This window comes from Amphiura filiformis, chromosome 14 (assembly GCF_039555335.1).
Source record: "Amphiura filiformis chromosome 14, Afil_fr2py, whole genome shotgun sequence".
Taxonomy (NCBI): Eukaryota; Metazoa; Echinodermata; class Ophiuroidea; order Amphilepidida; family Amphiuridae; genus Amphiura; species Amphiura filiformis.
This window is the reverse complement of record NC_092641.1, coordinates 43113455-43140525: the sequence shown is the minus strand read 5'-3', so window position 1 is coordinate 43140525 and position 27071 is coordinate 43113455. Positions and strand designations below refer to the sequence as shown.

General features: G+C 37.1%; 1 protein-coding gene across 1 annotated transcript; it reads right to left on the bottom strand.

Annotated features, from left to right (window-relative positions):
* Window positions 1–17519: 17519 nt before the first annotated feature.
* LOC140170142 (monocarboxylate transporter 12-like) lies at window positions 17520–27071 on the bottom strand. Its single transcript, XM_072193463.1, has 4 exons — window positions 26864–27071; window positions 21840–21983; window positions 18981–19802; window positions 17520–18368 (listed from the first exon to the last, which is right to left on the bottom strand). The coding sequence occupies exons 1-4, from the start codon at window positions 27042–27044 to the stop codon at window positions 18211–18213; spliced, it is 1305 nt and encodes a 434-aa protein (XP_072049564.1). The 5' UTR covers window positions 27045–27071; the 3' UTR covers window positions 17520–18210.

Sequence of the window (27071 nt, the reverse complement as noted above, 5' to 3'; positions counted from 1 at the left end):
ATTTTTGTCCAACATACAAAACTTTGGGGTCCCCGTTTTTAGGGTCCCCGTTTTACAGATCGACCTAGGGTAATCTGTAAAACGGGGACCCCAAAAACGGGGACCCCAAAATCACCCCATAAAGCTTTTGACAAATTTCTAGGGGTCCCCGTTTTGGGGTCCCCGTTTTACAGATTGACCCAGGGTAATCTGTAAAACGGGGACCCCGAAAACGGGGACCCCTATTTTTCTCTCTATTTTAGGACTGATGAGTCTCCAAATGTCGCCAATATATTCACCATGGATATACTAATATTACAAATGTGAGTTGGGGATCGGAAGACATTGGCGCCCCACACATCCACGTGGCCACACCCACAATTAATTCACACAATGCCCGTGACCTCACCACGTACATATTGCACCACTTTGAATTAGATCTACGTCATGATTAGATCAATTTTGATTTATTAAAGTAGTAAGGACTTCATATATTTTTGTCCAACATACAAAACCTTGGGGTCCCCGATGTTAGGGTCCCCGTTTTACAGATCGACCTAGGGTAATCTGTAAAACGGGGACCCCAAAAACGGGGACCCCGTAAAATCACCCCATAAAGCTTTTGACAAATTTCTAGGGGTCCCCGTTTTGGGGTCCCCGTTTTACAGATTGACCCAGGGTAATCTGTAAACGGGGACCCCAAAAACGGGGACCCCTGTTTTTTCTCTCTATTTTAGGACTGATGAGTCTCCAAATGTCGCCAATATATTCACCATGGATATACTAATATTACAAATGTGAGTTGGGGATCGGAAGACATTGGCGCACCACACATCTATGTGGCCACACCCACAATTAATTCACACAAGGCCCGTGACCTCACCACATAATTTTTATTACACCACTTTGAATTAGATCTACGTCATGACAGATCAATTTTGATTTATGAAAGTAGTAAGGACTTCATATATTTTTGTCCAACATATAAAACTTTGGGGTCCCCGTTTTTATGGTCCCCGTTTTACAGATCGACCTAGGGTAATCTGTAAAACGGGGACCCCAAAACGGGGACCCCTTAAAATCACACCATAAAGCTTCTGACAAATTTCTAGGGGTCCCCGTTTTTGGGGTCCCCGTTTTACAGATTGACCCAGGGTAATCTGTAAACGGGGACCCCAAAACGGGGACCCCTATTTTTAATTCACACAAGGCCCGTGACCTCACCACAGTAACATGCAATCTTGCTCATGTTGAGCTGCACGGTCGCGGTCTGCGCCTGGAAATTTGTTTCATTCATAAAGTTGCTCAAAAATGTAAACAAACATGCAGACATGACACACGCGGCAAACTTGAAAGGGAGATGTAGAAATATTCACCAAGACGTGTGTAATCTTATGGTGTAATCACTGTGTGGTGTAATCAAACCATGTTGCAACAGGCAATCGCGTAATCAAATTAATTTTGAGCAAAATGTTTGCAGATTGAACTAATGACCTTTCGTGAAATCGCCCTATCATCATCTTCATCATCATCATCATCATCATCATCATCATCATCATCATCATCATCATCATCATCATCATCATCATCATCCCCCCCTTGTAACCATGATTGGCTGGGCTAAATAAAAAATCTCAAAAACAAGCGGAAGAACTAACATTTATATTTATAGGCCAATATATCCATGTCATCATCGTCGCCATCATCATGATGATGATCATCATCCCCTCCTTTTCCTGTAGGCCTGTCTGTCACTCCTCCTCCTCATTATCATCACCATTATTATCCGGAGGTCATATTTAGGTATTATGGTCTCAGGTTCGATGTTTTATAAGGTCATAAGCAACATTAGACCTACCAATTGCATTATGTACCCACCACTGATCTTTTAATTGGTAGAATTCAGTCTAAACTATTATTAACATCGATCTAATTGTTTCTATTTATTAATAAGATATTAAGGTATATATTTCAGCCAAAAAAACAAAAACAAAATTCTTAATTAGCTGTTTAATTAGCACTTAATTTCTTAACAAAGCGCTCATATGGGCCTGTAATGCGTAACAACCGAGCTCATGCCCGGGGGGGCACTGCCATTACAAGGTGGACACCATGCTCGTGTACAAAAACACGTAAAAAGGGTAGTTTTTCACGAACGGGCGATGTACGCGCGTACAGTGCAAAGGGTGCCAGAATTGCCAAAATCGGGAAAAAAGGGTATACTTTTCCATGCAAAATACTTGGCTTTTTTAGGGTACCAAAGTTTAATGGCAAAATAAAAAAAGGGTGAAATAGGCTATGTTTGGCTTCTATCAGAACAAATCGTAGGGTAAAACATTAAGGAACATCAAACTACTTATATTAAACAAAAGTATGAACATGAATTTTTACTTTATAGTGTTAAAAAAATGGCAAAATACTTGTTTAGGGTATGTTTTGCACGCGCTGAGTAATACTCATTTAGGGTGCGTTTCGAGAGTCCATACTGTCATGAGCATGGTGTCCATCACATCATGTAAGTGGCCCCTCCGGGAGCGCATGCAGCCTCACCTATTTTAAATTTTCTAAGAGAATTTGAAGATAATTCCAACAAATAGGGTATCACAGAAAAGCCGAGACTCTAAGCAATGTCGCTGAGGCATCGATTAAGTTGTGTAAGGATCTATTTTTTGTGAATCAAGTTTTTGTTGTTGAGTAATGTTATGTATAATGGTTTCCTATGAGAGTGAGTGAAAGTTTGTTAAACGCACGCCTGGATGTGAAAAGTGTGAAAAAATCGGCCAAAACGCTATCATATGAAATGAACAAATGATAAAGTTCAAAATAAACATCTCTAGGATGACAAAAAATGCACCAGGAGTTCAGAGTGAGATGATTTCCATGATCAGTCCACTACTCAAGGTTGACTTCAACAGTGATTACAAGCCAAGTTTCTGCTTAAATTGCCCCTGTAGTAACAGTATTTTGGCACTGTTGTTTTTTAAACACTTTTACATATTAATGAACATGGGATTGGCAGTAAGTGCTGAAAAACAAAGTGGATAGCTCTTTCCAAAAATTTTTGCGACCATTTTTTACCAGAACAGTCCATTTTCCAAGATGCTTGTTCAGAGATATTTAACAATGGACCAATAGACAAAGCATGTAATACACTTTGATTTCTATAGTTAACATGTATTATAGTATTATAGGCCTACATTATATTTCATCAGATTTATTCCGGGGATTTATTATGTTAAATGTTGTCATTATGAATCTTTTAAATGACATTTAAGTTTCAATGTCGATTCTAGGGTTTCATGATAGCAAAAATATAGATTTCTTCATAATAGATATAGATGGAAAAGCTGAAATTGCAGTGTCTTAACTCTAGCCGGATTTCTTCAACGCAAATTCAACCTTGTCTTAGGCTTAACGCTTGACAACCTCGTCCCTTTCAACCAGCGACTTAATTGTATAGGCTGTTGGAGGTAGATGTACATAAGCTGTGGTCCTCACGGTTTACCGTACTAACAAGGTTGCCGTCTCATTATCGCAATGTTCCCGGCGCAAAGACTAGCCTGGACCCGCGGTCTTGTGCTTGGGCTTATACCGTATACACAACTTGATGCAAGAATATTGTGTCTGTTTTGTGTCTTTTATGTATTATTTTATTTCCACTTGACTTTTTATGAGTCCAACTTGTATGAATGATACGTCTATGCTTTATACTCGTGATTTTTTCTTTGCATCCCAAAAAGGGTAAAACTGTAAGCCTATGGAAAGGAATCTGTGATTCCCTAAAAGGAAAGCAACCAACGTGATATCTACTGCTGATATCAGTAGTCTTCTCAGATCTCACATGAAGTTATCTGTTGGTACAATATTTATAATTATTTAAGTAGAAGATATAGCAATATTATATGCATCTTATCCGTAAATTCAGTTTTAATACTGCATGCATTATTGTTTCGTGTCAAATATTTACTATATCTTTACCAATTTTGTCATTCATCTTCTATTGTATTAAATTGATGTCCAACCTGGTATAATATAGGCACTCCAAAATAATATTGTAATAGGCCTACTTATGAAAAGTACGAGTATCAAACTATTAAGGCTTGGATAGGGACAGGTGGTATCATATAGGTCTTCATGATGATGATGATGATGATGATGATGATGATGATGATGATGATGATGATGATGATGATGATGATGATGATGATGATGATGATGATGATGATGATCATGATGATCATGATGATCATGATGATGATGAAAGAATTTTTTTTATTATATTCGTTGTTAAAAATTTTTTCGCGTTCCCCCTTGTTTTCCCAATTTTCTCCATTTAAAATTTAACAATCCCCCCTCCTGGTTCAACTAAAATGTCAGGTTCCCCCTCAAGACCACAAATTTACCCATTCCCCCCTGCCATAAATAACGATCGCTCCCTTACTTACCCACAGTGGCGTAACTAGACATTTTCATTTGGAGTGGGGTGGGGGAAAGCGGGGGCAAACATAATAAATGAGGGGCAGGCATCGTTCATGCTGTTTGGGTTTGTAAGGGGTGAAGTGGGTCTGAGGAGTTATGGGATCTGCTTGGAATGTGTCCCCGGAACATTGGCGTAGATTTCTTTTTGACATGGAGGGGGGGTGGGATTGAAAAAAAAATGGTACAAATGCCATATTTTAGCTATTAAAGCTGGTGACATATGGACCAATGGTACAAAAGTGGGATAAATGCAATTTATTTAACCTTATAAATTGAGTTTTTAAGGTTAAAATGACCAAATATGAGCTTAATTAATAACTCTCAGAAGTAGGCCTAATTTACCTTTTCATTGGGGGTGCAAGAGCTCCTCCGCCCCCCCCCAGTTACGCGACTGCTTACTCATGGTAATTGAAAGACCGTCAAAATATGAAAGATAAACTTTTCGTTACAATTTAAATAATTTGTAAATTGAAATAGACCAAGGCCTAAGACCTGCTCTGGGGCAGGGCCAAGAAAAGCCGCTGTAAGCCTGTTCTAACAGGCTTGCGTAGACTACGGCTACAGAAGACTGATTTCGAGAAATGCAAATTTTACTGAAGCCTGGGGCTAATCCTACAAGCCTGGCCCACGGGCTAACCATTGCTAACGAAGCCTCGAGGCTATGGTAGCCGTGCTTCGGGAAATAGGTTTTCAGTTAAGCCTGGTCTTACGACCTCTTAAGCCTTGAGGCTAGACAAGCCAATTGCTAAGCCACCCGTCGAGAAATTCGCCCTTAGTGTATCTGCACACAAGGTCACGCTTGCACAATCACAATAGGCATATACATAAGAATTTGACCACTTTTGTGCTTACCTACACACAGCAGTGTGTGCTATTTCTTAATTATTTCTTAATTACTTCTGGTTGTTACACATTTGGTAGGTCTGATCTTGCTTATGACCATAATTTATATTAAAAATCCACACTATAAAACCCCAAAGTTTATTTCAGGAAAAGATTAGATTAGATTAGATTAGATATGAAACAGTAATCTTTGGCGGGGTCTAATGTAATTTTTTTTTATATTTTTCGTCATCTTTTCAATCTTTATTTTCACTAAAATTCAACAAAAATTTTGGCGTATATAAAATAATAAAAAATAATCTGAATCTGAACGACATCAACTGTACCACAATTGGGTATCACGAATCGTTATATATGATGTGCAGTTAATATTCATATATTCTTTTATACATAGGAAGCTTCAGATTTTACAAAAAATATTTCATTGAAAACCCGCCCATTGGGTTATTTCAAAAGGTAATCAGACTTCCTCATCATGGGCAATAAATTAGCATTAAAATCAAGTTGTTTTTTACGCATTTTAAAAACACTTGGCCTATGGCGTATGCTGTTGTAGTGAATGCTAGCTGGTGCTTAATAAGGAGTGTTCATAAATACTTTGGTGGGGAGGGCTGGAGCAACATGCCCCTGGCGCTACCGCTAGGGGCGCCAAATTGACCAATTCAGCCAGGGCCAGCATCGATTCTGCGCCCTCCAAGTGATGAAAGTCAAAATTTTCAACACAAAATCAATTGAAAGAACACTTTAAGACCGATATTCAACTTCTAGTAACCCAAATTAATTAGCGGTAGGCCTTATTTGTCCAAATTCTTTCAAGAATTAACTGAAATTCTCAAGGGGGGTAGGGGCGCCAATTTTGTTTTTGCCCCGGGCGCTACCGACCCTAGTTACGCCACCGTGCTTTCCCCCATACCCAGTGGCTATACTACTGCCGAAATGGTGTTTTTTTATTTTTTATTTCAAGTTCGCATGATCGCGAAGCGCAAATTTGTGCAATTTTGACCTATTTGGGCCCAGACCACGATGCTTTTCGATGTGCTAAAAAGTTGCATAGGGCAATTATTGCTTTTTTTTTAATCCTAATAGGATTTTTAGGGATGTCCCCATTGGAAAAAGTAGGGGCGGAAACGTGTAGGCCTACCCCTGTTCTCCAAGCTTCCTCAGTCTATAATTGTAATGCAACATGATTTAGTTGTACATGTATATATTAGTGATAATATTTTTTTTTATTCCTGTGCTTGGAACTGATGGAAGGAGAAAAAACATACATAATGAGGCATCAGTTCCCAACAATCATGAACAATTACATATAATCATAAAATCTTTTTGAGCAACAGGTACAAAGAGAGACGAGACAAAGACTATTGACGAAGACAACGATCACTCTCACTCATACAAAACATACAAAAAGACAGAAGACAAACAAGAAAAACGATTCATATTATACTCACACACTTACACAATCTAGCCATGATATAGGCTATACATAATATAAGAGGCAATCAAATTACTGTCGAAAGAAAAGAAAAGTGCTTGCCAAGATTTCCATTTTTCTCAGCAATTTTGTACTCAATGTTGTTAAGTTTAACAAAATTGCGGGAATTCTGAAGAGAAGGATCCACCTGTTGAAATTTACATCTATGAATATAAAATTTAAGAAAGAGAAATAGAATAGTGATAATAAATTAATAATCTGTACTGCATGAAACATTATTGTAAAAATTGTCAACACTAAAGAATTAGAGCAAAGATATTGCAGCTTTTTAGAGATTTAAAGAGCAGACCAGAAGGAACTGACACAAACCTCAAAATTAAGTTATAGACAAAGACAATTGTTAACACTTCATACTTTATATGACTTATCAAAATAAAGCACCTGACATGCCTGATCAAATACCCTTATCTGGAATGTACTTTTGTTATGGTTTTATCGGAACATTTGCGCGCGTAGCGTTCGAAAAAATTTCAGGCTATTTGTTTTTTTTTTGCTTCAGGACTAATGTTGCTTAAGATTTTACACCCCCTTGGCCCTCTACGTGCCCAAAAACTACCCCCCCCCCCCTGTTCATACACCCAAAACTTGTTTACCCCCCATTCAGAACTCCTAAAATTTTATGACCCACTACATATTTTCCAGCCCCTACAAAAGTATTTATGAACACTCCCTAAGAAAGAAACATTCATAGGCGTTGCCCGGTTGGCGTTGCTGGTTTTATCGAAAATTTCTAGTCCACAATTAGATACATTTAGGCCTACATCGAGAATGTACAATGCATAAGAATTGATTGTGTTGTTGATTTGTGGAATCATTTCTTACAAGCTCCTAGAAACTGTGAACTAACTTTGTTTGTTTTAAACTCTTTCGTATACTGGCCATGATCTTCAGTGGTGCACCTTTCGTAAGGCGGGCTTTCCTTCTACTAACCTAGACTGTAAGCAATGTCCGCGTATTGTGAATGTAATTCATTCGGGAATTCATTAACTAATTTTAAAGTGATGATGTGTTCTCACGGCTTTGATACTCGCTAGATCACCTCTTCATCACCTTTTTCTGAGGAGTACAACATACTCATTAGAAGACCCCGTCACTGTACACACCCTTGTCGAAGGTATGCCCTACATGCATGGTCCTTTGACTCCTATAAAGTGCTGAAATGACACCATGGAATAAATATTTCTTAAATAGAGCATACTAAAAGACCGTAATGGTTTGGGCAGAGTTCGGTACTATATCTGTAAAACGGGGACCCCAAAAACGGGGACCCCCTAGAAATTTGTCAGAAGCTTTATGGGGTGATTTTAAGGGGTCCCCGTTTTCTAGGGTCCCTGTTTTACAGATTACCCTAGGTCGATCTGTAAAACGGGGACCCTAAAAACGGGGACCCCTAGAAATTTGTCAAAAGCTTTATGGGTGATTTTAAGGGTCCTCAGTTTTTGGGGTCCCCGTGTTTTACAGATTACCCTAGGTCGATCTGTAAAACGGGGACCCTAAAAACGGGGACCCCAAAGTTTTGTATGTTGGACAAAAATATATGAAGTCCTTACTACTTTCATAAATCAAAATTGATTTAATCATGACGTAGATCTAATTCAAAGTGGTGAAATATGTGGTGAGGTCACGGGCCTTGTGTGAATTAATTGTGGGTGTGGCCACGTGGATGTGTCGGCCGCCAGGGTCTTCCGATCCCCAACTCACATTTGTAGTATTAGTATATCCATGGTGAATATATTGGCGACATTTGGAGACTCATCAGTCCTAAAATAGAGAGAAAAACAGGGGGTCCTTGTTTTCAGGTCCCTGTTTTACAGATTACCCTGGGTCAATCTGTAAAACGGGGACCCCAAAAACGGGGACCCCTAGAAATTTGTCAAAAGCTTTATGGGTGATTTAGGGGTCCTTGTTTTTGGGGTCCCCGTTTTACAGATTACCCTAGGTCGATCTGTAAAACGGGGACCCTAAAAACGGGGACCCCAAAATTGTGTATATTGGACAATTATATAAGAAGTGCTTACTACTTTCATAAATTACATTTGTAATATTAGTATATCCATGGTGAATATTTTGTCGAGATTTGGAGACTCATCAGTCCTAAAATAGAGTGAAAAAATAGGGGTCCTCGTTTTTGGGGTCCCCGTTTTACAGATTACCCTGGGTCAATCTGTAAAACGGGGACCCCAAAAACGGGGACCCCTAAAAATTTGTCAGAAGCTTTATGGGGTGATTTTAGGGGTCCTTGTTTTTGGGTCCCCGTTTTACAGATTACCCTAGGTCAATCTGTAAAACGGGGACCCTAAAACGGGGACCCCAAAATTGTGTATATTGGACAATTATATAAGAAGTGCTTACTACTTTCATAAATTACATTTGTAATATTAGTATATCCATGGTGAATATTTTGTCGAGATTTGGAGACTCATCAGTCCTAAAAAGAGTGAAAAATAGGGGTCCCCAGTTTTGGGGTCCCGTTTTACAGATTACCCTAGGTCAATCTGTAAAACGGGGACCCTAAAAACGGGGACCCCAAAATTGTGTATATTGGACAATTATATAAGAAGTGCTTACTACTTTCATAAATTACATTTGTAATATTAGTATATCCATGGTGAATATTTTGTCGAGATTTGGAGACTCATCAGTCCTAAAAAAGTGTGAAAAAATAGGGGTCCCCGTTTTTGGGGTCCCCGTTTTACAGATTACCCTGGGTCAATCTGTAAAACGGGGACCCTAAAACGGGGACCCCTAAAAATTTGTCAGAAGCTTTATGGGTGATTTTAGGGGTCCTCAGTTTTGGGGTCCCCGTTTTACAGATTACCCTAGGTCAATCTGTAAAACGGGGACCCTAAAACGGGGACCCCAAAATTGTGTATATTGGACAATTATATAATAAATGCATACTACTTTCATAAATTACATTTGTAATATTAGTATATCCATGGTGAATATTTTGTCGAGATTTTGAGACTCATCAGTCCTAAAATAGAGTGAAAAAATAGGGTTCCCCGTTTTTGGGGTCCCCGTTTTACAGATTACCCTGGGTCAATCTGTAAAACGGGGACCCCAAAAACGGGGACCCCTAAAATTTGTCAGAAGCTTTATGGGGTGATTTTAGGGGTCCTTGTTTTTGGGGTCCCTGTTTTACAGATTACCCTAGGTCAATCTGTAAAACGGGGACCCTAAAACGGGGACCCCAAAATTGTGTATATTGGACAATTATATAAGAAGTGCTTACTACTTTCATAAATTACATTTGAAATATTAGTATATCCATGGTGAATATTTTGTCGAGATTTGGAGACTCATCAGTCCTAAAAAAGAGTGAAAAAATAGGGGTCCCCGTTTTTTGGGGTCCCCGTTTTACAGATTACCCTGGGTCAATCTGTAAAACGGGGACCCCAAAAACGGGGACCCCCAAAATTTGTCAGAAGCTTTATGGGGTGATTTTAGGGGTCCTTTTTGGGGTCCCCGTTTTACAGATTACCCTAGGTCAATCTGTAAAACGGGGACCCTAAAAACGGGGACCCCAAAATTGTGTATATTGGACAATTATATAAGAAGTGCTTACTACTTTCATAAATTACATTTGTAATATTAGTATATCTATGGTGAATATTTTGTCGAGATTTGGAGACTCATCAGTCCTAAAATAGAGTGAAAAAATAGGGGTCCCCGTTTTTGGGGTCCCCGTTTTACAGATTACCCTGGGTCAATCTGTAAAACGGGGACCCCAAAACGGGGACCCCCTAAAATTTGTCAGAAGCTTCATGGGTGATTTTAGGGGTCCCAGTTTTTGGGGTCCCCGTTTTACAGATTACCCTAGGTCAATCTGTAAAACGGGGACCCTAAAACGGGGACCCCAAAATTGTGTATATTGGACAATTATATAAGAAGTGCTTACTACTTTCATAAATTACATTTGTAAAATTAGTATATCTATGGTGAATATTTTGTCGAGATTTGGAGACTCATCAGTCCTAAAATAGAGTGAAAAAATAGGGGTCCCCGTTTTTGGGGTCCTCGTTTTACAGATTACCCTGGGTCAATCTGTAAAACGGGGACCCCAAAACGGGGACCCCTAAAATTTGTCAGAAGCTTCATGGGGTGATTTTAGGGGTCCCCGTTTTTGGGGTCCCCGTTTTACAGATTACCCTAGGTCAATCTGTAAAACGGGGACCCTAAAACGGGGACCCCAAAATTGTATATTGGACAATTATATAAGAAGTGCTTACTACTTTCATAAATTACATTTGTAAAATTAGTATATCTATGGTGAATATTTTGTCGAGATTTGGAGACTCATCAGTCCTAAAATAGAGTGAAAAAAAAGGGGTCCCCGTTTTTGGGGTCCCCGTTTTACAGATTACCCTGGGTCAATCTGTAAAACGGGGACCCCAAAGTTGAAAAACGGGGACCCCCTAGAAATTTGTCAGTAGCTTTATGGGGTGATTTTAGGGGGTCCCCGTTTTCGGGGTCCCCGTTTTTGGGGTCCCCGTTTTCGGGGTCCCCGTTTTATATACTCCCGCAAAAACCCGTTTCATTTATAATTCTTTCTAAATTCTTTTGGTGTAACCAGTATTTGTGAACAGGTGTATTATCAATAGAGGTTGTGCATATGACGTATCATACCGTAAATATGGCGGACTACTCAAATGCATTTAACAAAAGCATGATTGCAATCTACCGCGACAGTTCGTCTCACACACATAACGAATGTACTACAACCAAATAGGTTGATGACAACATTTGATTGAATGGACTACACTGCGCCATGCTTACGGTGAAGGACACCGGTTCAAATCCTTTGTTTGGAGCCAATCAACAATTTCACGCACAACCTCTATTGAGGGGCTCGTTGATTTCACACCATTGTACAGTTACGAAGAGATCAGTCATACGTTAATTCAGTCCCCCCTATTTCACACTTGTAATATTGGGACTCGATTATTACGTTACGGGTACGGGCAGGGCACCGACACTACTTCATTTGCATAGCAAAATGAACCGTCTCCTCCGCAGCCAATTTGGTTCCGCTCCATCGAAATCAAGCTGGTCACGGAGGAGACTACCCTCCTTTGTGTTTGTTCATTTGTGTATGGAGAGCCTTTCGTAATGCATAACGAATTCCAGCTGGCTTAAAAATTTTCTCACACACATTAATGTTTTTGGAATAGTTCCAAGAAATGGTAATGCAAATTTTACCTCTCAAAACTTCAACATAACGTTGCCTGATATCTAAAATCACACGTAAAGCTGTAAGCACTTGATCATTGTCATTCTTGGCTCAATTGTTCTTTGGAAAGAGCAATATAAAAATAAAAGCTGTGAAGCTTCCAACTGCAGAAATCAAAGATTTATCGGACAAAATGTCGCTTATCTTCAGTGAAAGCATGAATAACATAACACCATCGGATTATAAAATAGATAATAAGGGGTAAATTTAATGAGATACACAAACATTAGGAAGGGGTGAGCGAGTATGAAAAAACGCCCGTTGATCAAACTTGGAATGACTGCATTGATGCGCGTATTATGTAATCGTTGATTTCTTCGCAACCAGTCAACCGGATCCAATAAAATTTGCTTATATAATGCACGATAAAAAAAAAAAGCTACGTGCTTCTGTTTGAATTTTTTTATTCCGATTTCTATTTCTCTACTTATGTCCGAATTCATTCACCCGGTAATTTTTTTCTGGGACACCCTGTATAGTGCACTTATTAAAAAACAAATTTACCCCAGTATGATTCAGTTTTGAAATTGTGATTATTTTTTCCAAGAGTAAGGATTATTTTTTGGCGCAGTATATATAATAATGAATGAATATTTAAATTTTGTTATTTGGTTAATCAAAAACGAAGAAATACTATTATTAGTAATAACTATCAAGAAGGGTTTCTGTCCATTTTAAGTCAAAATAATGGGATAAAATTATAAAAAAATCATAACCTCCGCGTATCACACCATATGTGAGTCCCAATCAAATTGCTCGTTATTGATATCCATCAATGACCTCCACGTCTGATTACGCGGTACAATGACTTCCGCGTGTGCGAATCTGTTGTGTCGTACCCCTTACTCGCACGCAACAGCCATATTTGTATAAATGGCGTGATTGCGCAGTGCTGTAATCCTGTTCAACTTTTTAAAGGGCGAAATATAAGTTGTGATAAAAATAATGTTTATTTCAACAAATTTCAGAGAATAAAATCTTGAGATTTGGTTGAGTGATGAGTTAAAAATGACGGTTATGAATTCGGTTAATAACTTTGCATCAGTTATATGTCGGGCATTGTGACAAATCTAAACATTTTGCTTTGGACCTCGGAATATTCGGTATTCCTCGGTTGCAAAGGCAAAATGTTTTTCACAATGCCCTCCAAATAACTAATGCGCAGTTATTAACCTATTATTATTCATGTGTATTATTATGTTGTTGATTGCATAACATTGTACAGTTACGAAGATCAATAATACGTTTCCTTAAAGCCTTGACAGTATATAAATTAGCTACATGTATTTGAATGGGGCTTCAACTTCGTCAATACTGATGTTTTCTTCGTTTTATGCCAAATTTTTCATTTCAAAAATACCAAATAACACTTTGAATGACTTATCCTTCACTTTTAAGCAATTTGTAAACAATTCAAATTTTTTTACACTTGCGCTGGGATCACTGAATGGGTCTTTAAATTATTTTGTTATTCTTTATTCAAAATGTTGAAATAATATTAATAATAACTGACGGGAAGGGTTGATGTCCATTTTAAGTTGAAATAACAAGGTAAAGTGAAAGAAACCCTACTTACTGGGAGGACATATTATCATAATTTTTAAACTATGATAATATGTCGAACTTTGCTCAGTTGACCTACAAAGACAACACATTTGGCCGATTCCATTTAGGTGCAAGTTGGGACATGGGTAAACATTACAAATATGCAAAAAAAGTCAGGTTTGAAAAAAATAACCAATTTCATATTATAAGATTGTACATTATGGCTTTAATTCAGTCCCCTATTTCACACTTGTAATATTGGGACCCGATTATTACGGGTACGGGTACCAGGCCATGAGTACGGGTACGTGCCCCAGGCCATGAGTATGGGTAAAAGTACCATGAGTACGGGTACGGGTTCTAACCCAAATAAGTCATGAATACTTGTACAGGTATGGTCCCGGGCGATGAGTACGGGCACGGGTACCAAGCCATGAGTACGGATGGGGTATTGGTGCCAGCAATTTTTGGTAACACCATGCTGTAATTATGTGGAACTTGGTGCTTTTCCTTAAAAAGGCATTTATTCTAGGGTGTGTGATAGTTTGTGTGTGTTATATTCACTGCAATGTTAAACCAGAGTGCAGTTATGTCTACAGTAAATTTTCCATGACCTTAACAACACTTACCGGGTTTAAGTGCTGTTTGTCAAGTGCCAACAATAACCCAGTGTTAACTAGTTCCATCTACCACAGTCACAGCCAATTAGAGCATAGAATGGGCCACTTGACTGCCATGGTTACCATTTCCGGTTGGCTTCACACTAGTTTGGGCTCTCTCTGACTTGAGTTTCATGCGATCTCCTGTCATTTTACTTATTATAATGACCAATTGACTATGCTAATGAATTAAAGGCTGGCATAAAGAGTATAAATCAAGCTTGATTGACAGACAGTACTAAATTCGTACCTTCCAACTGCGGCAAACCCAAGCCGGTTCAGAGAGGGAAAATTAGCATTGAATTTGCACGAGACTTTGGACAAGATTTTGGGTTTTCATTTCTCACACAAATGTATGATCCCCGTTACCGAAACTTTTATCGGGTTAAAAATGCAGACACATTAAAAAGAATAAATAATCTCACATAAGAGCAAGTACTAAAATCATAGGTCTTATACTTTTTTATATTATGATGCTAACTAGTTGCCGTCCTATACCTACAACACAGCGCTACCAATAGAGGTCAATTACCTATTGTGAGTGCCTCTGTGTTGTGTGTATACAGTAGGCAACAATAACTGCATGATGCACTGCATACCCATTGCATTAATTGAATAAGGTCTACTCGCAAAGGCTTATTGGATTTACCGAAAAGGTCAATTAACAACAATAAGTTTTATATCAATGGAAAGGAAAATAGTTTCTGCCTATAACACTTTATTAACACAGTTTTACGCCACAACAAAATGTTTAGATTGGTGTCAGACTATTTATAATGATACAATAATTATCACCTAAATAATGACTTTCATTGATTTTTGGAAATAAATCTACATAATACTGGAACTTACTTTTTGCAACTTTGCTACGTTGCGTCTGGAACCACCACACTTCATCAGGCAACTGACTCGCTGGACTGGTCACGCGATAGACGGCTCACAGTGTCATCGCCCGATATCTTCATGGCAGAAATCGCCATGGTAGGTTGAATCCACAGCCACGCATGGCCATTTTGTTCCGACCTGTTTAATAGTTTTGAGGTGCATAATGGGCCGAGGAACATCCGACTAAGGCTACTGACAATAGCCAGGTGACTGACCTCTCTGTGTGTGAGTGAGCATGGTATGAGCCATGAGGTCATCTGCTTTTAGACTGCCTCCACGACTGGCCTACGCTGCGCTATAGTTCGGCACATATAAAATCAGAATATTTGTCAGTTTTTGAGCTCAATACGCACGGTTCTTTCGCAATACGCAAGCTAACGACTATCATATCCTTTCAACACATATATTCAAGTGCAAGGAAAAAACATGGCTTCTTTAGAATAAAAATAATACGGGAGATATTCATCATTTTCTACCCCGATATCCAAAGATTTATCGTCTGAATATCAAATCGTGCATAGCACATTCACGTGTATCCATCCCGGGTATTGATTTTAGTGTCTCTGCTGTACCAAGTAATTATTAACCAGGCGATGTCGGTGTGCGGCTAGGTATCATTTTGATGGCCCGGTCCAAGGCATGAGATTAGTTAAAGCGGATTCCCCCGCTCTTGTTTAGGGATGGCTACACAATGACTTCATCAGTTGCCTGGTGAAGTCTGGTGGTTCCAGACACAACGTAGCAAAGTTTCAAAAAATAGAGGGGGGGGGGGTCTTTTCACGTTCATTGGTTTTTTCTCCTTTTTGGGCCGCACCCACCCTGTATTCTCTGACTATTGACCTACTTTTTCACATGCCGCAGTGTTGAGAAAATATTCGTGCCGGTTATATCCCAAACACCCACAGAGGTGATACTTTACGGCGAGTTTTGTAATTATTACTTGATTTTGATATGTAAGTAATACGATAAAGTCGTCATAGGCAGTAATGTGTTTGTATTAAAAGAAATAACAAAAATAATTATTTAAGTAATAGAAATACTATTTGGAAATTGCAGCAAGATTTGCAGATGTTTTATTTGAACAGTACCAGTTCACCAGTTTTGCTAGTTTTCCTAATCTTTGGGCTAAATTAATAGCATCGTGAAGGTCATATATATCATTTTATACTGACAGCTTCGGCATGTACTTAAATACAGCTTGCATGTGCATTGTGTTCAGTGTGTACATAGGCTATTTACTTTTCAAATCTTGTGACAAATAGTGCTTGGTGATGCTTGTATAAGGTATTATAGACAAATTATTAGAATGCATGTGCACCAGTAGAAATGGCCCAGGTTGAATAAAATAAATAAACATATGAATGAATATTTTATTCCATGGATTATTTTTGTTGGGACAAAATAATGATATAGTTTGACGCTTTGAAATACAGTTATGTTAATCATAATAAAGTTACAAAGTTAAAAAATAATATCAAAATATTGTAAAATCAAACATTTCCCCTCATAAGTTGCAATACAACATATTGAGGAAATTGATATGACAGATTTTAAAACTTTGATATGGAAAGATACCCCAGCCCTGTTGTCTCACCAGAGAAGATGAGCAGAAGTATTTCTATCTGATGATAAAAAAAAACTCTAGGTATGATTACGAAAATGTTTTAAATAACTATTATCTACAAAAGTTTTATAACCATGTTTTATATAAAATGTTAACATAAAACGTCTTGTGTTATGATGTGAAGGGTTAATATAAGAACAGGGAAAATCTGTTCCAACTGACCAGCAGAGAACAAAGGATAAGCAATAGATCAGATTAAAATCAGGGAAAATATGACACAACCTCCAATGGGGGAATAACAAACGTATAAACGTATAAAGTTAAAAACTCTTTTAACTTTGTTTATACGTTTTGTGTTATTCCCCTATTGGAAATCGATGTTGTGTCATATTTTCCCTGTTTTTAATTGTGAACTTGACTTACTCATCCTTTATTTCTCTTGACAATTTTTCATTTGCCCACCCTATTCCTTTTAAAGGAATTTTTATTTCCTTTCCCATTTTTCTTTATCTTTACATTCCGGATTTCTCGGTTGATTTTTTTTGTCACTAGAACGCTCTGGCCCCTCATTGAAATCGAACATCTTGTGTATGAAAAACTAAACAACATGTACAAACCTTCACCAAAATATTATCATACCTGTAAACAAACGGTAACACTTTTACATTATCATACCGTTTATGCTGTTTAGCCTTTTATCAGAGCATAGTTCCGCTGTGTGGGAATAATGACGTATACTGCTCACCAAACGTACTAGTGTTCGTGCACATTAACACAAAGTAATTTATTATTGACACTAAAACTAAATGACAAATAAAGTAGTCGATAGATGAAAAATTTTGTTCTGCGTATTTTAATACCTCATTCTGTACGATGCGACATTATTCCACTAAACTACCGTAAAAACTCAATAGTTAGCATATGTGCTTACTATCAAGCGCTTTTAAAACATGCAAACATGAGGAGCCTCATCCACTAAAGTGTAAAGAGTTTTGAGCAAATCATTGATACACATAGTTATATACGAACAATTAAACCTGTAAATGTTTAGCTCAGTTGGTAAAGCGCCGGACTTTGGTAAAATTTAATGATTTCAAATGCGCTCGATAGTAAGCACATATGCTATTTATCGAGGTTTTACGGTATACGCATTTAAATGACAAAAGGTAAAGTTTTCAAAGTAACATTTCCGGTGCCATTTGTTATTCAATACAGCCTGACAGATTAACGCTCATTGCACTGATTTCAATATCTGCATGCTTTGAGGGAAACGTAAATTTTGGACCCTTTTGAAATGCTCGTTTTTATTTAAATTACTATTAGTTAGGCGAAATAAAGTCGTGTTGTGCCAAATGAGGTATCGACATACGTAGAACAACATTTTTCGTCCATCGAATACTTTAATTTTAAAATTTAGTTTTAGTGTCTTTAAAAAAAAGCTTTTATTCTAAGTGTACGGATACGTTTTGTGCGCAGTGTATGTTCGATTCAGTTTGGGGTCCTTGTCTGGCTTGTCGTAATGTCGTCGTCAATAAATTATTGTCGTTAATAATCTATTCATTTTTCGTAATCTATTCACAGTATGTAAACAGGGTCCAATAAGCACAGAAAAACCAGCCAGTATTTGAAATGTGCCTGCGACTGCGAATGAAGCTAAGTAATTCCCGGTTGCATCCTTCAGGTATGCTGCAAATAAAGAGAATAACAAAATTTATAACGATGTGCGCATCGAGTGAAGACTTCACAGGTAAAGGCTTATTGGATTTAGCAAAAAGGCCAATGATTGATTTTTGAATATATGGAAATGATGGATTACAAAATAAGCTATTTAAGATTCTTAGATTTCAAGAATAAAGAGCTCTTTTGTTTCAAAATTCGAAATGTATAATGAGCGCCGTATTATGCAATTGCGCACACTATCAGGTAAAGTTTGTTTGGGGCATTATATAACCAAATTATGAATATTTTGACGGTACAGTGTTTTCAAATGCACCATCGAAGACTTGAGCGCAAGAAGTCCACTTGCCCCTCAACATGTATACACTAAAGTTACGTATAGTTTATTACGGTTTTATAATGTTTAATACATGTTCCAGGGTGAAAACATCATGAAAGGTTGTGAAAGATTTGTTTTGGCCCCTGAACATGTATAAAACATTACCAAACTATACGAAACTATACGCAACTTTAGTGTATACATGTTGAGGGGCCAAGTGGACTTACGGTCTTCTTGCGCTCAGGTCTTCATGTATAGGATCCTGCAAATTGAGCCGTATAATAAATCTAACATATACTCACCTTGAAGATAGATCCCTGCAAGCGAACCAAAAGCCCACGCAACCTGAAACCACGCGAACGCTCCAGATGCTTGATTCACTCCGACAAACTCTTTGCCAACAAGAAGATGTAAACAATTAAAAAATCCGCTAAAAATACCGAATAAAAATGAGGCACTGGCTAGGAAAGTAAAACTGTTTCCAACTGGATAGAGGAATGTGGTGGCTCCGGAAAGGGCCGTTGTGACACCACAAATCATCGATGGTTTTAATGTATGTTGCCGATCTACAATAACTCCAGCAAGTATTCGGCCTAGAACTTGACAGATACCAAATATTGATATAATGTAGGAAGCATTGATCTTAGACATGCCTTCATCCACTGCTTTAGGTGTAATGTATATAACTGCAGGACCAAAGCTGAATCCAGTAAAGAGGCCGCATAAGAATAGCCCAATAAAACTAGGATTATAAAACAGTGAAAAATCTAACGATTTCTTGAACTTGGAAAACGTTCGCCTAAGTGTTATCTCAAAACATTGGTCTTCTAATTTAGTCTTCAGAGAGTGTTTATGATGTTTGTGTCGTTGTCTCATCTGAATTTCCGATTTACTTGGTTTTAAAATGGATCCAAAAACACAAATATTGGCATAAAGTGCAGACAGAATTAGAGTGCAGCCACGCCATCCAAAATTGTCCAGCAGGAGTTGTACCAAAGGTGGAAAAGCGAAAAACCCGATTCCAATACCGGCATTTGCCAAGGCAACTGCGATCCCAATATGTTTGTCAAAGTTGAAGAAAAGAACAGCCTGGACGGAGAGATATGCCATACCGATACCTAAACCTGTCCAAATGAAAATATAGATTCATGTTGTTTATTAATTGATAAATTAAATGCTAATACATTCCGCCCTCGGTGACCACAAAAAATGTCATTCGGAGAAATTGATTGTTTTAATAATCCGGGTGCTAAAAGGACACACAAAGTTGTTACAAAATGATGCATAAAATCGGAAATAAATCAAGAAATAAAATAGCGGGAAAACTGTTTCTGGAGCCGATCTTGCTTTTAACAATGAGTATAGTTCTTACCTATAGATGTACCTATCGTGTACATAAATCGTCATTTCTCCGAGAAAATTAACATAGAAATAATCGCTGTTGCAGTTCTAAAGTGGTCATATTTTGCATTTTGATCGAAACTCACAGGAGAATGCGACAACTCTCACTTTTCTCCCTCACATTAGGTAATAATCGGGTAAATCCACAGCCCCTTGACAAGTTTGATCTGAATACATTAAGGGCGTACTACACCCATATATTGGTTTGATTGGTCTAAATAAATATTTTTTCATTTATAGCTAGGCGATATATGCACGGATCATGTAAAATTAAAAAAAATGAAAAAAAGAAGAAAAAAAAGTGCTTTTAAACAATTGTAGTAAGTCATTTTAGCCCTATATATATTTTGTTTACTGTGTCCTAGTTACTCAGATGTGTGTTTCATAACAAGCCATGATTTATTCTATTCAACATGTTCAAGTAGGGTACATGAATAGAATACATTAAATCCTTTGTTATACTCTCTATAGAAAATCTAGTGGTGCATGCAAAATATATAAACACTTACACAATGGATGCATAGTCATTAGTCAATAATACTATAATGTGTTGTTAGGAGAAGAAAAGGCTATTAGGTCACCGTATGTCAGGTTATAGGTCAATTGGTCAAATTTAAGCATCAATTTTGAATACACATGTGAGAGTTTGTGATATCATAATGAGGAATAATTTTGATATTCTGTCTTTAACTGGATATATATCGAGAAGTGCAAGGTGGATATACTAATATGCCTTGGGATGTAAATGGTGAGTACAATTTAGAATGCCTAGTTGAGATGGATTTCACAAATAAATATAAAATAGTTACCAAAATCACAAAAGTTAAGCTTACGGAAAACTACCCAATATGGTGGTATAGGTGACAAGAAATACAATTTTTTCAACATTGCTATAGTATGGTTGTGGTAACCTGTTACCTGTGGCTTAATTAAGTTTCAGTGAAATAATGTCGCAAGTTAAAAATACAAAATATAGCTCAACATTGAAAATATAAGCATTTTAACCAGTTCCTTTTTTGATAGTTGCGGAGCACCAAGTTCATGAAGTCATAAAAGAAATCAGGAACCACTTATTCCCATTTTTAATCAACTTTATTTCCCTAACGTGTTAGCAACACATATCCAAAATTTTAACGAAATCCGTTGATAGTAAGCTTTCCAAAATGAAGTGAATTTAAATCATCAGTGATGTACCACCTTTGGCTTCTACTTTTAAAAGCATGTAAGCTACGTTGATACCGATGCCACCAATAAAACGAGAAAATTTGCCCTTCATTTTGCATACCACTTTGTCAAATTTTTTTGTAATTTCTTCACAAAATGCAAAAAATGCAAAAAAAATCAATAGGTGTAGTACCCCCTTAATAATTTAATATTTAAAAAAAAATTATAAAAAACCTCACATTATTGTCAGCTAAAATGGAGGTTCTTATGAGTTCATTGCTTCCGTAGATAAGAGTTGCGCAGGCGTAGTGTATCTGCGCGTTAACAAATTGCGAAACTACGCGACGCGTTGCGATGTTACCCGTTTGTACCCCCGCTGGTTCAAAAAAGAGTTTCTGTTCTTTTAAATTGCGGACACGGGTGAGATAGTGTAATAAAATCCATCAAAAATGCAGTTGGGGTCTACAAATCTAGATTTTCTTTGCTTGTATAAATATTTAAAAAAACATTAGAAAGTTCATACATAATTTTTAAAAAAACCCCTCTAGAGTAAACAGACGCATTAATTTACCTACCATTAAAATTACATCACTCACCGGTAAAAGCAAATGTACAAACGATGTGTCGTACAGAGTGTGCAAGGAGAGCAGATACAACTAATGAGGCTGCTGTTATGGCACCACTTGTAATGGTGATGGTCCGAAAACTAAACCGATGAGAAAGTGATGATGCTATAATAGCTGTCAAAACAAAGAAATTCGGTGATAAGTTTTTTTTTGCCATTTTGATGTTTTGTATGTATATAAGATTTGTATTTAAATCATGGAAATAAAGTTTAAGTAAATGATAATCTGCGATTTCTGATTATGTTATAAAGAAGGTATAAGTTAGTGGTATATGGTAGGAGTATTGGTATATTTTTAATGTTCGTAATTGCGTAGCGAATACTGAATATGTTTTTTTATTTTTTTTGTGAGCTTTTGGGATATGGACGCATGTGAAATGGATTCTGTTGCAATTAGTGGTGGGTGATTTCATAATTTTACTGGGCTAACTCTTTACATCATAACTCAGGTAGTCTATGAGCAAGAGGTTTTGAAAAATGGTTGAGTTCAACACCCATGTCTACCAATATTTGTTACCTTGAGGTGATAGTATAGACCCTCTAGATGCTAGGGGGAGGGGGGAGTGGGTAGGTTTTACTTTTGAGGTCACGAAAGGTCACACAGGGGTAAAAAATTGAAACTCTTCGATCTTGTTGAGAGAAATATCAAATTACTCGGTCGATGGAAAGGATTAAGAAAACGTATAGTTTATGCTATCTACGACCTATCGTTATTGAGTTATTCTACAAAAAAAAACATTTTTAGGCGAAATGACACGTTTTTGGTTGTACACATGGATCAAAATTTCAACTTACTCCGATTTGGGCAAAAATGGTAGCAAATTGTTTGTGTAGCTGAGTAGAACCAGAAAAAGAATAGTTTTGCCTATATAATGTGTTCACTTACTGAGATATAGTGCAAACAAGGTCAAAGGCCATTGGGTGACCATAGGCCACTGTTGATCTCTGACCTTCCATTGCATGTAACAAGTAAAGTAAACAGTTTAGAAGGTAAGTTCTATACCGTTTCTTGATTCTTATATCAAGATGAGCAATTTTCCACTATTTTTGCCCAAATCGGAGTAAGTTGACATTTGATCCCTGTACAACCAAGAACATGCCTATAAATTAGGTTTTTGTAAGATAATTCAATAACAATAGATCGTAGATAGCACAAACTATACATTTTCTTAATCCTTGTCATCAGATGAGTAATTTGAAATATCTCTCAACAAGATCGAAGCATTTTCAATTTTTTTACCCTTGTGTGACCTTTCGTCACCTCTAGCAATAAACGTACACTAAAATTTGAGTCCACTACCCCCCCCTAGCAGTGATCCAGACGGTCTATCCTTACACCTCATTAATATTTGTAGACATGGGTGTTGAACTCAATCCTTAATTATGAGATTTAGCTCCTAGACTAAAGAAACAAAAGTGTTACTGTAATATTTGAATTTTTCATCAAACCCACATCAAAATAACATTTTTTGCCACAGTTTATTGCTATATGATACCATGATTTGACAACTTCTACTACGAGGTATTGTTGGTCGAAGTAGCCAAAAAAAAATCGATTTTCATTATCTGAATCAATATATTATTGAAAAATAACTCTTTGGTTTGTTGCAAACGTTCATTCTACAAATCATATACTTTGAAAACTTACTTAATTTATTGTTGTTAATGAGTTATGTACGTTTTACAAAAGTGTTGTTGTTTCAGCCCTCTTTACAACATAACTCAAGAACCACAGGACCTACAAAAGTATATCTGTGATATTTGAATTCTTCTACACGCTCGCTATGAATTGAGCAATGCAATTTTGCTAAAGCTCACTACCAATCGCAAGATGCTGTGAACTGCTTTTTTCTGCTGCTTCGACCAACAATACTTTGTATAACCTGATAAACTGGCGTTACGTTTCAATATTCTTTTTGCGTCTTTGAATTCAATTCATTCGATTTGAATTTTATTATGGGCAAACCGCGACCACGGTTTTGAATGTCTATTGCTGAGAGGTAATGGTTTATTATGTCTACGTCGATATTTTTCGAAGGTTTTCGTCTTGGTTAATGAGGAATTGCTCGAATGATTTCCTTTGTTATTTGTCAATGACAAAAGACACGTGCATGAACTCTGTAACTAATATTTAAGTTCATAACACAGTCAGCTACCTGCACAACGGATTCTTTTGTTCTGCAAGGCTCACTCAGTCATTTAAAGCAATATTATAACATTTTCAAACAAAATAGATTAGCATTTCTTTGCCATAAAATGTTAGCTTTTACTGTCAGATATATCCCTTTTATTTTTGAGCCGAACAACTACGGCAAAGCAAAGAAAATTGGAATTTACTACCAGCGCACATAAATGCCAATACGTACCACTCCTTCGGTCATGTTGTGGTACGACCCTTTGTTGTGTATATCACCGTCGCGCACGCCGCGTACATACTATGTGTTATGAACATCGTGTATGCGTTCGACTAACAATTCCATTGTAATAATAAAGGGCTGAATCAGCCTTTTATTCAAAATCTCTGATTTTGACAAAACTACAGCACCTAGAGTCTTGATTTTTGCAGGCTATATTGGTTTAATAAAGTACAATCTAATCGTGTAATAAAATGAATTAAAAAAATTCAGTGAGGGCGTCCTCCTCAGCAAATGTTATAATATGGCTTTAATGAGGCAATACAAACGATCGAAATTGGTGTTGAAATGAGCAAAATTTTGAGTTACACCTTTTCAGTGTAAAATTTTTTTTCTCAGCCAAATGAAAAGCAATAATTTTCATTTTTTCAGTAAATGGCTGGAAAAACTATAATGCTTGATACTGATTTTTTTTTTTTAAATCCTGGTGTTAAACTTAGGCCTGAAATTCAGTCATTTAGTGTAAGATATTCGATTTTTATAGGCTTCAGCTCGGCCCGCGAGCTTTTTCTTGGATCAACCTTTTAGCTTTTCAAAGTAATATAGTTCGCTAATGAAGGATTTTCCCCAACTTTCTAAAGCACATCACCGTGAGCTATATATCATAGTTTTGTCAGAATGTCCGTTTTGATTTCACCATCTTTCACTGTCGGCTGATAAAATGTCTAAATCAACACGTGAAATCTAAAGGCTAGTACTAGCATTGTGGATCGATATCCCTGGGTTTAATAGGAATACCGGCATGGCTATAGTGTTGCCAGAACTTCAATATAGCAAAGAAATTCCCAGACCTATAGCGCTCCTACTGATCATGTTTAACCAGAACACCCAATTGGGGATTTAATCGCTGGTCGGGCAATTGGCTTTCAATGAAAAATTGACCTGGATAACAACAAAGGAAATATCGACTATTTCAGCTGGTTGCTCTCGAGATAAAAGTACTCACCATTGCCTACTTTTACTTAGTTTGACATTTTCGGAGACTGAATGGAAAAAGGGTAAAACAAAAACGGAAATTCTGACAAAACTATAACATATAGACCCACACGATGTGCTTTACAGAGGTGGGAAATATCTTTCTTTAGCAAACTATGTTAGTTTGAGACACTAAAACATGAATTCCGTAAAAAGCTCGCAGGCGAATTCAAGGCCTATAAAAATCAAAATATCACACTAAAAGACACAATTTGATGCTTAATTTTAACACCAGGATTTAAAAAAATGTATATCCAAGCACCAAGTTTTTAACTGACATTACTGAAGAAAAAAAAATATTGCTTTATATTTGACCGAGAAAATTAATTTCATAGCAAAAAGGTGTATCTCTGAATTGTGCTGATTTTTACATGTATCGATCGACTTTTAGCGCGACTAAGCATTTCTAAAGAATTGGTTGTCCAGGCGGCAGACTGAACAGGTAAACTTTAAACTATTATATTTTGGTACGATGCAATTTAGAATCGATATTTTTACAGACTTCAAAATTCATAGCCGTAAATTTTGGGCTAGGGATTATGGACTACGCAATCTTGCAATAAGATTACAAACTGTGCATAATTAATCAAATGGTTTAAACAATCCACTTTTTTTTACTTTAAAATCGTGGCAAATGTAAATCTCGGAGATTCAGGCCAAGTCCAAATGATGACCGATCGGTCACCCACCTTTGCACAGTATTTTTTTGTGGGACCTGAGAGCACATCAGACGCACCTAATTGCATTCTGAACGCGAGGAATGTCCTTCTGATATCAAATAATATAAATTTTCTTTTTGAGATTCGCGATATAATACAAATTTTATGGCAAATTATTAAAAATTGATATTTTTGACATTTAACAGACCTAAGTGTATGCAGCTGGGAGGAAAAGCCGACCATCATATGAACTTTTTGACCTTTCCTATTCAATATACATGAAGTTTCATAAAAGAACTAAACATTTTAGGTTTAAATAAAAACAATAAAACTGATATGAACATGTGGAATTTGAAACCAAAGTTATATAAAAACAATATGAATGATCGAGAAATTAATGATAGAATGAAGTTTAATGAGATTTAAAAGGTTGTGAATCCAAACAGATGAAGCAGTGATAAACTGCATAGCCTAATTTATTCCATTCACCTGAAGTTTGGTAACTGACCATGTTGTCCGCGATCTTTTTAATCTGATGAGCCCTTTGTATGGTCGATACACATTCAAACCTATCCTTTTACAAAGTAAATCACAGGGCAACTTTTTTAATTGCATCACTCAATTTCTAGGTCAGTCTTTTTAAAGAGGAAGTCCCGCCAGAACATTTCTTCTGGGGTGAACCAAACCTGGCCGGTTATCAAATTAATCAGTGAAAAGGTTTATGCGAATTTGACAGGGGCTAATTGGTGCAATATCATTAAAACATCAATTAGCACCTGTTAAATTCAGAGATAACATTGCCACTGAATAATTTGATAACCAAGCGGATTTGGTTTACCCCAGAAGAACTGCTCTGCCGGGGCTTCCTCTTTAAACAAAATTAATGCAGTATCATCTGGCAGCTAACAAAATGCTCTACATGTGCATCTGTTTAGTATGTTACTTACAGCTTGTCCATAATATTGTGGTAGATACTGAACCAACAAGACTAGTTTCTGTAACACTAACGGAAAACTGCTCTTGAAATTCGATGAAAAATAATCCAAGTGATGCCCAAAATCCACCAATGAAAACACGGATCATGAAACAGCAGAAGATAACAAGACACTTTCGCAATTCCATCTTCATGGTGTCAAAGACTGTCGTTGAAATGAA

Excerpts from the sequence above, each read along its gene's own strand:
- LOC140170142 (XM_072193463.1), bottom strand. The coding sequence starts at position 27,044 with ATGAAGATGGAATTGCGAAAGTGTCTTGTTATCTTCTGCTGTTTCATG. Across the intron at positions 21,984-26,863 it reads CACAATATTATGGACAAGCT|CTATTATAGCATCATCACTT; the intron begins GTAAGTAACATA and ends TTGTTTTGACAG. Across the intron at positions 19,803-21,839 it reads TTGTACATTTGCTTTTACCG|GTTTAGGTATCGGTATGGCA; the intron begins GTGAGTGATGTA and ends TCATTTGGACAG.